The sequence below is a fragment of the Sus scrofa genome, chromosome 7 (assembly GCF_054392235.1).
Source record: "Sus scrofa isolate SSC_HxYL_T2T_F1_AM1 chromosome 7, Sscrofa_HxYL_maternal_Yorkshire_Landrace_v2.0, whole genome shotgun sequence".
Taxonomy (NCBI): domain Eukaryota; kingdom Metazoa; phylum Chordata; class Mammalia; order Artiodactyla; family Suidae; genus Sus; species Sus scrofa.
This window is the reverse complement of record NC_139389.1, coordinates 114,485,100-114,499,046: the sequence shown is the minus strand read 5'-3', so window position 1 is coordinate 114,499,046 and position 13,947 is coordinate 114,485,100. Positions and strand designations below refer to the sequence as shown.

Sequence of the window (13,947 nt, the reverse complement as noted above, 5' to 3'; positions counted from 1 at the left end):
CTCTTTTAGAAGGGCATAATTCCTTTTCTGAAGACTCCACCCTCATGACTTCTCAGAGGCCCCGACTTGTGAATTCTGGGGGGACACAAACAGTCAGGCCATAACATCCTGTTCTCTCTTTTGTTTTCTGTCTCCTGATAACAGTGACGGTTGTGAAAAGCGATATTCTAAGTAATGACTGTGATGTACAACAGATTTGGAAACAGTTGTTCAGCAGTAATATATTTCCGGTTGAAACAGTTTCCACTGACTCATAAAACAATTCTCTGAGATTCTAAGTATTAGTAGGAGACCACTAAAAGAAACCATAGTTCTCACTTCAAGGGCTATGTCCCATTCCCATCTCTGGCTGATTTTCCAGAATATAAAGAAACAGGATTTCCCCAATTGGGATCTTGAAAACTCACTAATGTTATTTTTAAGTCTGTTAAAAAAAAAATGCTTATTTAGCACTTGTTAATTCCTGTCAAGATTGTGCTAAATCGACCTCAAAGGGTGACAGTCTGTACATTAAAGTGTAAGAAAAAAAAATCACCCTCTTGACTTGTTAATGAATGGTATTAATTAGCTACCAAGTATTTCTTTTGTATAGTACACTGTGCTAAAATGTGTGTCATTTATTCCTTACAACAATTCTGTAAGATGGATACTTTTAGTCTCATTTTTTACAGATAAAAAAGCTAAGGCACATAGCTTGCTCAGCCAGTAAGTGGCAGGGCTAGTACTTGTATTAGAATTTGCTGTCTTCTGTGCTACTGTACTTAAATGCTTCACAAGCTGATGGAGAACAGAATTTCTACACTTTGTTTGTTTAGGTTCCTGGCATTTTTTTCCTTCAAATTTCTTGCCCATTTTTTGTTTGTCTGTTTTTTCCTGTGAGGATGGTTCCTTAGCAAACAGAATACTAACTGACCCCCTACTTCCTAAAGAAAATGACTGTTGAGAAGCTAGAAAAAATTTTGAGAAAGTGCCTCTGGGGTCTTTATATTAGTGTAACTTCTTCCTGCCTTTCTATAACTTTAAAACTACTTGAAAAGCTTTTGGCTCTAAGCTTATGCATATATGGTGACTAGATAGTATTGTATGTGTATTTGGCTGTTGGCATGTGAGGAAGATTTTAATTCCTGATGCAAGATTATGAACAATCCGGTAATCTCTAACACTTCTAGGAAGGAGAAGGGATCATTTTTCTTTTTCAATTCTGCACCTTTTCTTTTTGCTTATTCATCAGGTTTTAAATAAACAGACTGAAGAAAGTTGTTATTAAAGCCCTCCTCAGGCTTCTTCAATTTCAGTTTTAAACCAGGTTCAGAATATTCTGGCAAAAATTAAAGGCAACATTGAAAATGTTTGCATAAATTTTCAGTTGTGCAGAAAAGTGATAAAACTAAAATGAGCTGAAAAACAATGACTAATAAACATCTCCTCTTATGTCTTTGTCCTTTTATCATAATCAGTGATTATTTTGGTTTTAAAAAAATTAATTCTGAAATGCATTCCTTTTCCAGAGTATCTGCATTACACTTACTAAGTTTAATTGGTTAGAAGTTTAATGTTTACTTTTAAAAGTGTGAAGGCTTATTAGCATGCTAATAAATAACATTTAATGTCTGTTAACAGTATTTCTATAGATGCCCATAAAATGAAATAGAAAAATACTACCTACAAGGGACTCCATGGCTTTACTACTGAAGTCTTGTGTTCTCATTTCACTGTTAGAACTAATAAATTTGTCACCAGTGGAAAAGGGGTGGAGGGAAGAGGCCATTTATGAGTTCAGTGATGAATCTAAATTCCTGCAGCTCAGATGTTAAAGAACTGGGAGGCCAGCACAATAGAAGTGCCATTTAACTGCACAACATCACCGCTAATTAAGTGTAGATCTTTCCTTTCCTTTATCCTTTCTTCTGCTGTTTCCCTAGTGGTTTTGACTGTGTGTTCAGCTGGCCTAATGTCGGACCCAGAAGCTAGAAGGAGTTGCAATGTACTTAAGAAAGGCATATGGCAAAAATATAATCCTTTTTATGATATATATAAAATAAATATAGAAGTGTATACAAGTAATGGGTTTTATTTGAACATTAAATTTTATTGTGATATAGTATGCATTTTGTTACACTGTGATGTGACATCTGTTAAGAATAAGGTTTTGGAATGCTATTCTGGCATGTGTAATTTTGAGAAAAGGCTCCAGAACAGTTTTCTGGTATATCCTCTTACCTCCACCACAAACACACACACACACGCACGCACGCACGCACGCACACACAGCCCTGAGAGTAATATTTGTATTTATTGGCTATTTGCTCATAAAACTTCACTGTAAGCATATGGTATTTCTACTACTCAATTTCGTAGACTAAATAAATAGATATATACATACATACATACTTTTTTTTAATGTGACTTTTAGCTTGTTTTGTATAGACTCCTTTGAATCAGGTGGACCTGAATTACAGTTTAAGTGCAGACATTTAATCACCGTATAGATTTCAGTACATGTATCTTTGAAGTCTGTTTCTCTAACTTCAAATGAAGGAAATTAATAATTTTTACCTATTGAGGGGTTTGTGAACATTTAATGAGAACATATATGAAAAGCACCCAATACAATTTTTTCACATAATAAGCTTTTAATTAATAGTGTTGGATTTGGGGTAGTTCCCTTCCTGGCTCAGCAGTTAATGAACCTGACTAGGATCCATGAGGATGCCAGTTTGATCCCTCGCCTCGCTCGGTGGGTTAAGGATCCGGTGTTACAGTGAGTTGTGGTGTAGGTCACAGATGCAACTTGGATCCTGTGTGGCTCTTGCTGTGGTGTAGGCCTGCAGCTATAGCTCCAATTCGACCCCTGGCCTGGGAACTTCCATATGCCAAGGGCATGTCCCCCCCCCAAAAAAAAGCAAAAAAAAAAAAAAATAGTGTTAATTTTCATGAAAGGAATGTTTTCATGAACAGCTGCAACACACATACAGATGTCCCTTTTGTTCTTTAATCAAATTCTTTCCTGTGCCAAGACCTTTGCATTTGCTGCTACCGCTCTGTAATGCTTTTCCCTTAATTCTTTCAATGACAGCTCTTTTTCATCCTTTAGAGTTTTATTTCAAAGGTCACCTCTTCCAGCACATAACCTGACCAACCTGCCTAAAGCAAACCTCTGTTCTTACCCCCCATCTCAGTTTCTGGTGTGTCCTTGTCTGCTCCTTTGAAATGTAAGTTTCATGAAGGCAGAAAGATCTTATCTTCCTTGTTGATAGCTATGTATGTACCCAGTGTGTCTCATAGTGTCTGCCTCAATAATTAATGCAGATGAATGGATGAATTAATTATATGAATAAATGAGTGCAAGGGTGTGAGGGAAAAAGGAAACAATGAAGTACGAAAAGACATTGGAAGGAAAGAAAAAATGACGGATATGAAAGGAATAAAGGACAAAAGGAAGAAACTTCTATGGCTTGAGGAATGAATGATTTGTATTCTTGGTGTATGCATTTATGCACACACAGCATTTTTTTTTTTTTTTTTTTTTTTTTTGTCTTTTTAGAGCTGCACCCATGGCTCATGGAAGTTCCCAGCCTAGGGGTTGAATTGGAGCTACAGCTGCCGGCCTATGCCACAGCCATAGTAACACCAGATCCCAGCCTGAATCTTCAACCTACACCACAGCACACAGCAACGTCAGATCCCTAACCCACTGAGTGAAGCCAAGGATCAAACCTGCATCCTCATGGTTACTAGTCAGGTTCATTACAGCTGAGCCACAATAGGAACTGCCCCCCCGCCCGCCCCTTTTAAACACACAACTTTTAAATTTTGTTTTAAAGTTTAAAAGTTGGGTAAAAGTGTTCAGGCTCTTATTTTCCTATCCCTAGTCAGTTTGTTTTACCTATCCTCTTCTTTCAGAAACTTACAGAGTTCGCTGCAGGGTGATCTCTGTGAGGCCCTAAGTAATTCTCGTAGGATACCAACACCTTAAAAAAGGGGCGTTGCCAAACTTCCTGTATAGGACTAGACTCTAAATATTTTGAGTTTTACAGGCCATATGTTGTCACACAACAACTAAACACTGATGTTAGAGTGAAATCAGCCAGAGACGATATGTAAAGAAATCAATGGGCTATGTTTTAGTAATAGCTTTTTATGGAAACTGAAATTTGAATTTCATGTAATTTTCACACCTTAAAGTATTGTTCTTCCTTTGTTTTTGGCTTTTTCTTCTTTCAACCAAGTAAAAACATAAAAGCTATTCTTGGCTGGTAGACCTATTAAAAACAGGCAGCAAGTTGGAGTGACCTACTATCCGACTTTCTTGAAACCTGCCTTGGGATGAACTATAGTTTAATGATTATCTGTCTTAAGAGTGTCTTTTGAAAGATGAACTGGAGTGGGGGAAGTCAAAGAGTAAATTTTGAGGTCTTCCTCAGAGAGTAAATTTCAGTTGGTAGAATTTTAAATAATTTTGTAAATGGAAGGAAAGTATAATTTGGGGTAATCGGACCTTCCTGAACTCCTAAAATCACATTGCATTAGTAGTCCATTATCCCCAGGTAAGGTTGTGAGTATTAAAAGTAGCTTTCATTACTGGCCAGGTGCACCTTTAACAAGTTCACATCTTATTTATTTGCTCATTTCATAGACTTAGGAATTTAGTTTCAGTTACCTCCAGGGATGATTTTGAAAGCAAGACATTTGGGGATATTTTGAAATGAATCACTACTCTTTATTTATAATCTTTAGGAGTAAAGTATCTTAAACTTCAAATAATGATTTCCCTAAAATCTGTGACTTTAATTTGGGTAAGCAGTTGTTTGAGGGAACATTTTATAAGTCCTATGTAATACATTTCCTCTAGATGCAGAAACTTTTAAAATCATTTGAAATTATTATAGTCATTTAAATCATTTGAAACTATTATAGTGTTATTTTTATAGCTGTTGCTATTTATAGTACTTTAAATTATTTTAAGACAATAGAGATTTCCAATTATTTTTCCTTTACTCACATCTCTTTTAAACAGCCAAAACTACTGTTTAAAATGCCACCTTTGGAAGATGCTAGTCAGACTGCAGTGAAAAATCAGAATGAAGCTCAATTTGAAGAAAAAGCAGTTAAGTATTTCATAGGTAGAATATTTAGGATATTTGGAACTTAATAGTTAAAATACATCTGCTTTATTTCAGGACATACAGGGTAAGTCAGACTTCAGTGATACTTCCCAGAAGTTCACCTGAAAACTAAGTTGGTGGGGTTTTTTTCCCCAATTTTTATAGCTGCTAAGAATAGTGCACCATTGATTATTAGAGTATAGATAATCCAAGGCTAATTTTAAGTCCTTTACCCACCTTTCCCTTCCTACCTGTGCTTGTATATTACAAAGTGGAAATTAGTAATAGTTCTAAGCTTAGTTGAACTGAATTAGACAGCAAGACAAGCCTGAGTTGTGTCAGCCAAATACATTATTTTAAAACAATCTCTTTATGTGTTGATTATTCATTCTTATCACCAGCCTCTCTCTGTAGTATAGAAATGGTGAGAGAGAACTGTACACAGTAGCCCACGGAAGGAATATGGGAATGAAGGTAAGAGAGTCTCTAATATAATGTTGCTTATGCTTTATTTCCCAAAAAGAATTGAGCAAATGGTTCTGCATGTAAATTAGGATGTGGATTATTGGAATTGCTCAAAGGTAAGCAGTTTAATGCCCAAGGTGCCATATAATGACTTTGCTTTGTGCCATTTAATGGCTCAACTGTGTGACAAGTGTGATAGTCAGAAATCAAGTGCTGCAATTCAAATACTCAAGAGGAAGCAGCTTGGGATGAAGGGTTCTGTGGTTATGTGGGTTTCCTTGCGAACATTCTTTACCTGGATACCCAGCAGATGTGTGCCCTTGAGGGAAACAAAAGAGATGTTAGCCTCAGTGAGCCTTGTTAGATCAGCTGTGTGTGGTGGCAGTCAGATACATACCCTGAAAAATAAAAGTACACCCTATTGTTTTCCACAAGTTGTGCATGACACAGACCTACTCATAATTTTGCCATAATCACCACTACACAATGATTTGCATAAAAGTTCAGAGCATATTCAGCTGATATATGACTAACCTCAAAACTGGAGACGTGTACTTTATTTCTTAAAATGTAAATCCTTCAAAAAAAATATGGTGTGTTGGTTTCTGGGTTTTTGGCCTTTCCCCCCTACTACTCAACCCCTGTTTCTGCATCTCTTTTGGGGGACAATCAATCTTTGAAATTAATTGGTTGTCATTTGCATTGCCCGTTAACTATAACCATGGCCTTTATATTATCTGCAAATAAGTTTTAGTTGTTCTCCAGTCTAGATGTCATTCACTGAACTCTTGTTCCTGTTACCAGCAGTTTCACTGTGGAACTGGCCAGTAGCAGCAGAAAGATAATTGTCTTTCACCCTTCATTTGGTTTGTAGTCTTATCCTATAGGCCTACACCTAAGTACCATATTACATTTTACGTTAAAAAAGAAACCTGCAGAGATTCTTCATTTGAACAGGGGTCAGGGAGAAGAAATTTCATTGCCTCACTTTGTGATCTGAAATATAAAAGGTAAATCTGAGATTTTTTTTTTTTTGTATTAGTTTCATACTGTTGACTGGAAATGTTTACAGGGACTTGTAGCACAATCCTTACCTAGACTTTCAGGTTGCATTTTCCAGTGTGAAATCTGTTGTAATAATCACCAGAGCCCCATTTCCATATTTTCTCTTCATCTTCCTCCTTCACCTGACTTGTATTCCCACCTCACAAACCCATGTACACATCCCACTTCAGTGTAAATGCAACTTCAGCCTTTCCTGCATAGCATTGTAATGGAAGTACAGTAGTCAGAAATGGCCTCATAACAAACAGTACTGCAAACCAAACCACCAACCTGGCCAACCTGAGAACACAGCAGAAGAAAGCTTCAAATGCACAACTGGCTGCCTTGGGTCTTTCTCTGGCAATGGTAGTGGATGAGAGATCAGTTCAGAAATTTGGAGCACACACTTTCACTCTGTTCTTAAATTTTTTGATAGTTTCTGCTTCTTATTTTCAGTTCCCCAAGTGAAGAAAAGATAACAAAGAGCATTACTGGATACTGTCTCTAGGCTAGAAAATAATACATCCCTTTAAACTCCTTTACTTGATGAGTCAAATGTTGAGTTTTCTTATTGACAGCTTTTTAAATAAAATCCTGATGGCTTGCTGTGGTTTTCTTTTCAGCATTTCTGTTTTGTTATTTTGAACCCTTTTTAAAAAAGGCACGTAAGCAGCTAGTGAAATGAGTTAACATTTGTTGCCTTAATATCATTCATTGTAATTTTTTTAAAAAAATAAAGTATCTTTGTCTCACTTTTAATAGATAACATGCAATTTTATGTATGTATCATTGACCCATTTGAAAATTCACAGTGAATTTATGCTATATTTAAAAGCTTTTTTTGGGCATTGAAACATGAAGGTTGCTTACAACTTTTATCTATTTGGTTTAATATTTTAGAATGATTCTATGAAATACTGATCCTTTTTTGTGGTCGTTAAAAAAAAGCCTTTTTTTTCCCTTTTTCTTCAATTTTAATATCATGAATTTGGAAACGAATACATTTGAAATTTCTAACTCTTTTATTTATTAAAAAAAAAAAGATTGACAATTTGTTAAATGGAATGATTACGTGGAAATGCATAGAGGAAAAAAGGGACACACTTGCATTCCACTTTGTATCCTTCATATAGGAAGCAGCCGGTCAAGTGTGAGTATTGATTAAACCAAGTTAACATTGAAAGGAAAAATGCCCAGCGGTGGTCAATCTGGGTGAAGCAGAATGGATTTTTCTTCCAGAAGACAAGCTTTGTGCTTTTAGAACAGTGAGGAGGAGTCCTCATTGTGGGTTTTCTTTTTGAAAGTTTTATGTCCATCATGGCCCTTCAGTCCCAGAGAAGTTTCCAGAATTGGTCTATACCCATAATATTTCCTTGACTTGGAAGCAGTTCTTTTTTAATGCCAGAATTGTGCTTTTTTGTATGCTAATGAATATATTTAATTCATTCTTGGAAAACACTGCACTGTTGTGATCAAGTCACTAGGCTGTACAGCTGTGCTTACCACAGGCATAAGAACTCTAAGTCGCTAGATTTATGGGGCTCTGTTATCATCTCTTTGATGGGATGGATGAATCTGTATGGCAAGTTGATTGGCCCAGTTGAGTCAAACTATTAATGATCAGGGGTTCAAGATACCAGCTATCCATTTAGCATGCATTTCCTAACTTAGCCTACAAAATTTGTCCATCTCCAGTATTGCTAATGAATCTGTTTTGGTTTATTCATGAATTCTAATGTACACTCCATTATGACCAAGTAGCAAAGGAATGTAGATAGCTCAAGGGAGGTTGCTAACCTCATCAAAATGTTAATATACATCTTTTTTTAATGCATGTGCTATTGGCCTCCCCAAAAATATCACTGTCCCTACTTGATCTGCCAAGCCCAGAACAAATTAAAATATGATTTCTAGAAACATTATTTTCACTTAGAAGTGGTATGTAATATTCACACTGATAAGAACAGCTAGTACTCTTCATTGTAACTCGATGACTGTGTAGTGACTGGGGTAAAAATCTTTGAGAGGAAATGTTAAGGTAATTGTTGACATTTTAGGTTTTGCTTAGACTTTCCCCTTAGTAGCACTAAAAGAATAATGGAGGGGGTTCCCGTCGTGGCTCAGTGGTTAAGGAATCTGATTAGGAACCATGAGGTTGTGGGTTCGATCCCTGGCCTTGCTTAGTGGGTTAAGGATCCGGAGTTGCCATAAGCTGTGGTATAGGTCGCAGACGTGGCTCAGATTTGGCGTTGTTGTGGCTGCAGTGTAGGCCAGCGGCTACCTCTCTGATTAGACCCCTAGCCTGGGAACCTCTATATGCTGCAGGTGCGGCCCTAGGAAAAAAAGAATAATGGAAAAGGGACTATCCAATCCCAAAAAAACAATAGCAGTAAAGCATTCCCCCCTGCCAAGAACTTTTTTCATCAAAATACTTAAAGGAAATTTCTCCTTTGATTTTTAGCCTTCCACTCTCAATTATTTCTTTCCTTGTTATCCAGAAATATTTCATACAGGAGAAATGAGTATATTTGATCTAATACAATGATTTATTTCTATAATTTTATTTTTTTGGGCCATGCCTGCAGCATGCAAAAGTTCCCGGGCCAGAAATTGAACACACGCCACAGCAGTGACAACACCAAATCCTTAACTGCTAGGCCACCAGGGAACTCTTATTTGTATAACTCTTAGATCTTATTTCAGGTGTTTTTATTTGGAGCAAAAGCACTCTGAGGCCCATGGGGGACTTCAGGGTCTGCAAATTCCCTTAAAGTACTTGCAAAATTATGTGTGTTTTGTATAATATACATTTTCCTGGGGAAAAGATCAATTTTCCTTAGATTCTCAAAGTCCATGACTACAGAAAAAGAATGAATGATTTATTAAAAGCCCCTGAAATAGTGTGATTAGAGTGAGAGTGTTTTCATTACTTCTGGAGGCTGTGTTCCCTTTCTACCCCTCTCAGCTGCCAACCTCCCCCATTCCTGATGTCCTAGCACTTCTTTGCTTTTCAGGGTCCAAGCTTAGGAGTATGTGTGTGGTGGAGGAAAGACAGAGTATTGAACCTGCAGGTTGAGCTTGAAGATAAAATCTGTTGAAATGAAAATTGGAGGTTGAACAACAAAATAGTACAGTTGTAGTTCTAGTGAGAGTGGGAGAGGTTGAGGAGAATATATTTTGGTGTAATTATATGTTCATTCTCAGATGTATACTGGCCTTTTTTATATATATAGTCTGTATCAGTGCCACAATATTGGCTTAAGTTACCTCTGCTTTATTGTATGAGCATGAGAGGAACTATGCAGATATTTTGTTTGAGAATATTGATTTGCAGTAGCCTAATTCTTTTATATACAGAATTATAATAGCTAATCTTTTCTGCCAAAAGAGACATCAACTATAAAATATAATTTTCAAAACACATTTCTTAAATTTTAAAAGCAAGCTAACAAGTTCCTAAAGATGAAGAGTAGGTTTTTTTTATTTATAGCCTACAATTAAGACCAAAAAACTGCAATTTAAACAGAGCTCACTAATTGGCAGAAATGGCTGGTATCCTGTTAGTTGTTGCTGATTGACAAATTGAATTATTTAAATTCAGGTTAATGAACTGAATTTCCTATTTCCCTAATTTTTTCATTTTCTTAGCATATATATTTTTTTCATTGAAAGCTATCTCAGTACCATTTTGGAATGGATTGATTTATAAACAAACAAGTCCATTGCATTGAAATAGATTATTGAGCTTTATATTTTAACAAAATTGAGGGTTTTTTCCTATTTGTATTTATAATCTTAGAGACTAGGCATATGCCTCAGTCATCTGGGACTGCTATAGCAAATTACTATAGCCTTGAGTGGTTTAAACAACAAACATTTACTACTCACAGTTCTGGAGGCTGGCAAGTTCAAGATCAAGGTGCTGGCAGATTTGGCTCCTGGTAGCGGACCTCTTTCTGGCTTGTAGATGGCCATCCTCATTATGCCCTTACATGGCAAAGAACAGAAAGAGAAGCATGCATTCTTGTCTCTCTTCTGATAAGGGCTGTAAGTCCCCTGAGGGCTCTATCCTCAGGACCTGATTACCTCCCAAAGGCCACACCTCCAAACACCATCACAATGGGGACTGGGGCTTCAACACATGAATTTTGAGAATACAAACATGTAGTCCATGACAGTAGGTATTCCTTTTAAAACCTATAACAAATATTTAAGTAAAATGAAGACACTGATTTATAAGTTATATCAGTTTATTTTTGCCAAACACTGAGATATGAATTAAGACAATGTAATTCAATTGTATTATTTTGACATCGTATGAAATCACTGATTTCAAACCAGCTGTATGTGTGCCTTTAAAATATGCTAATCCTAAATAACATGAGCCCCATAAATGCATGGTGGGGGGAAAACCTAAGGCCAAAACAGTAGCTGTAAATATTTTCATCCTTCCAAGATGGTTCGTATAAATGCAATACTGCCCAAAGCCTGTCTAATGAGGTTCTGTTCGGTCTGCAAAGGATGATAAAGCTTTGCTGCATGGTTTTGTCCCAGATGTACTGTGAATAAGATACCTAGTAACAACAGATCAAAGCCCCCTGGAGGCATTATATGCATTTATGATGAAGTACTCAAATGTGACACAAGTCACCAATAAAATAGCAGTTATTTTATGAAAATTACAGGGGTGAGGGTGAGGTTCTTTCAAGTATGCCAACAAAATGCAATTAAACAGATGATATTGCTAAAAACAGTCTGTTTTGGGCTGATTTTGCATAATCTATTCATTTAACTTGTGCCCACATAGCCAAATGTTTAAAGGGGCAGAAATGTTTAACCTAGTTTCCCAGTTTGAGGGTTGGAGGCTGGGTTGCAGAGATCCTCAAGGCAAGGCCTCTGTGTGTTAGGTGAAGCTGGGAGAATGCAGGAGAGGGCCAGGTTTATGCTCTTAACTGTCATATGTGTGAGTCAGTCTCTGCAGGGTCGCAGAGATCTGAGCTGAATGCCCCCTACACCATTTTCCCTTTTTTCTGTCTTAGCACAATTAATTTAATTGAACAGAATAGAAATGCAGATTTCCTATGTCTCTTCCAGCTGCTTAAAATGAGAAAATAGAAAACCTTGACCCTCTTAAAAAAGATGGCTTTGCAGTTTCTTAAAAGTTTCAGACCCTCTCAAATTCAGCCTTTTGTGGTAAAATGTCATGTATATAGGTGTTAGCTCTGGGAAGAGTTGAGAGCACAACTGTTGGATTGAGAATGAAGCCGTTTTCTTAATCATATAGCATTCAAAGCAGTATTTGTCAGGAATTTAAATTCCTTTTTAAAATCAGTAATTCTATGAAATCTTCTAAGATAATGTAGGTAATAAAGAACCACCTGGATTCAGGATTGGCTACATGTGATGTACTTTTTCATTTATTTTTCCTGCTTTGTTTCAGTTAACAATATACTTATTAGTTTTAACTGGTGAAGTTATTCTTATGCCTGAACTTTACTCTCCTGTGAGGTCACACTTTGTACTGTACACTTAATCGAGAGCTGATATATGTGCTAAATACCTTTTTATGTCACTGCTATTGTCTAGTTGTGAGTCATATATTCTAATTATACATATGTCATTAAATAGATAAATAATTTTACCATGCAAAAGTGGTAAAATCTATTCTATTTAGTGACTATATCTGAATTTATGGTGTTTACTATTAAATTAAACCTTGTGTCCTCACACTAGTCGAGAAAGTGATTCTTTTATAACTATTTTTCTATTGGCAAGATTATCCTGAGTAGGAGTTTTCATTTTTTACATTTGTAAAATGTTATTATTAATAGAGGATAAATAGAAAATCTAAAAATTAATTAAACTTGAAAAGATTTTTAATAACCTTGTTTTTATAATTATCTATTATGCTTTATTTGCAGGACCGGGTAAATGCATTAGAAATGGTAAGTTGGGGCATTTTCTTTCTCCTTCTGTCAGAATTATTCCTGTGTCCTAATATGGATTTCAGAGCACTCCCCAAAGGAAACAGTTCCGAAAAGCATTTCTAAAACTACATCTAAGAATCAAAGGGGAAAATAAGCTAAACTAATATACCTGAAAGGTATGTAGATAGAGATTTTTAAAGTAGAAAAAAAATTTGGGAAAAAAACAAAACTGTGTGCATTAAGTAGTCACTGCTCTCTCAAGACTGATGGTGCCAATATGTATTACTTTGTGGAAAATATTATTAAATTATTATGGTTATTTGATAAAAAAAAGACTAGTTGATAAAAAAAACTAAGATTGGGATGCTCTTTATACTTTGAAGTTCAGATGTTGATTTATTTTTACAGTATGCAAATAATGATAAAAACTGGTTAGCCATTTTTGCAGTAATCTTACTTGCAGGAATATGGTATTCAGGAATCTTTTTTTTTTTAAATGCACGTATGTAAAGATTATATGCTTGCAATATTTATTGGGAAATGATTTACATATTTTTAAATAGAAAAAAGGGGTGATAACTTATTTTTTGGCAATAAGGTAATGATTAAATTTGGTTAATAAAGTAATGTGACACAATGATTATGGAAAAGGCTTATTATGTAATGTTAAATGGAAACAATTCTAACAATAAACTTATTTTTTGGCAATAAGTAATGATTAAATTTGGTTAATAAAGTAATCATGACACAATGATTATGGAAAAGGCTTATTATGTAATGTTAAATGGAAACAATTCTAACAATAAACTTACATGCACTTTAATGATAACATGATTATAGGTGTATGAAAAAAGAAAAGAAGCAAGGAAACCTCATTAATAGTGACTTGCTACATAAGAATTAAGGCTGTGATTTCACTGCTTTCTCTGCTATTCAAGTTTTTGAAAACATAGATATATTATTTTTATAAATAAACATTTTAAAAATAAAAAGCATGTGAATTGAAAGAATGGCAAATAAATTATGGTACTATTTTATGATGAAATATTATTCAGCTATAAAAAATCATATTTTCGAAAAGCAAATACTGTCATGCTGTTATATGGTGGGGCATGTATTGAAAGCTATATGGAGAGTATGAGGCAAATATTGAATATACATATTTTGTACTAAAAACTTTTGAAAATGCATGAGATATTAAGACTGACTTGGGACTGGTGATTTTATTTAATGTTTGTAACAAGAAGGCAAAAAATAAGGAACTTCATTAATAAGGCTAAGAAAGAATAAAATAATTATTTTTTTGAGTGTGAGGAATGGAAGGATGCTAAGAAAGCACATTTTAAACCTGTCCAAGCAAGTGATTTTGATCAAAAGTGTCTAGACCCTGGTGGGTAAAGAATCTA

At 35.4% G+C, this 13,947-nt stretch overlaps 1 protein-coding gene across 26 annotated transcripts in view; it reads left to right on the top strand.

The window, feature by feature from the left end:
- CEP128 (centrosomal protein 128) overlaps positions 1-13,947 on the top strand; it is a 414,256-nt gene that overhangs the window by 345,733 nt on the left and 54,576 nt on the right. For 24 of the 26 annotated variants that reach the window (XM_084969948.1, XM_084969954.1, XM_084969945.1 and 21 more), the window contains one exon: positions 12,536-12,559. In XM_084969948.1, the coding sequence (XP_084826074.1) occupies positions 12,536-12,559 (24 nt within the window). Of the gene's footprint in view, positions 1-5,519; positions 5,580-12,535; positions 12,560-13,947 lie in introns of all 26 variants that reach the window. The other 2 variants (XM_021099569.2, XM_021099565.2) reach the window with 1 other exon arrangement.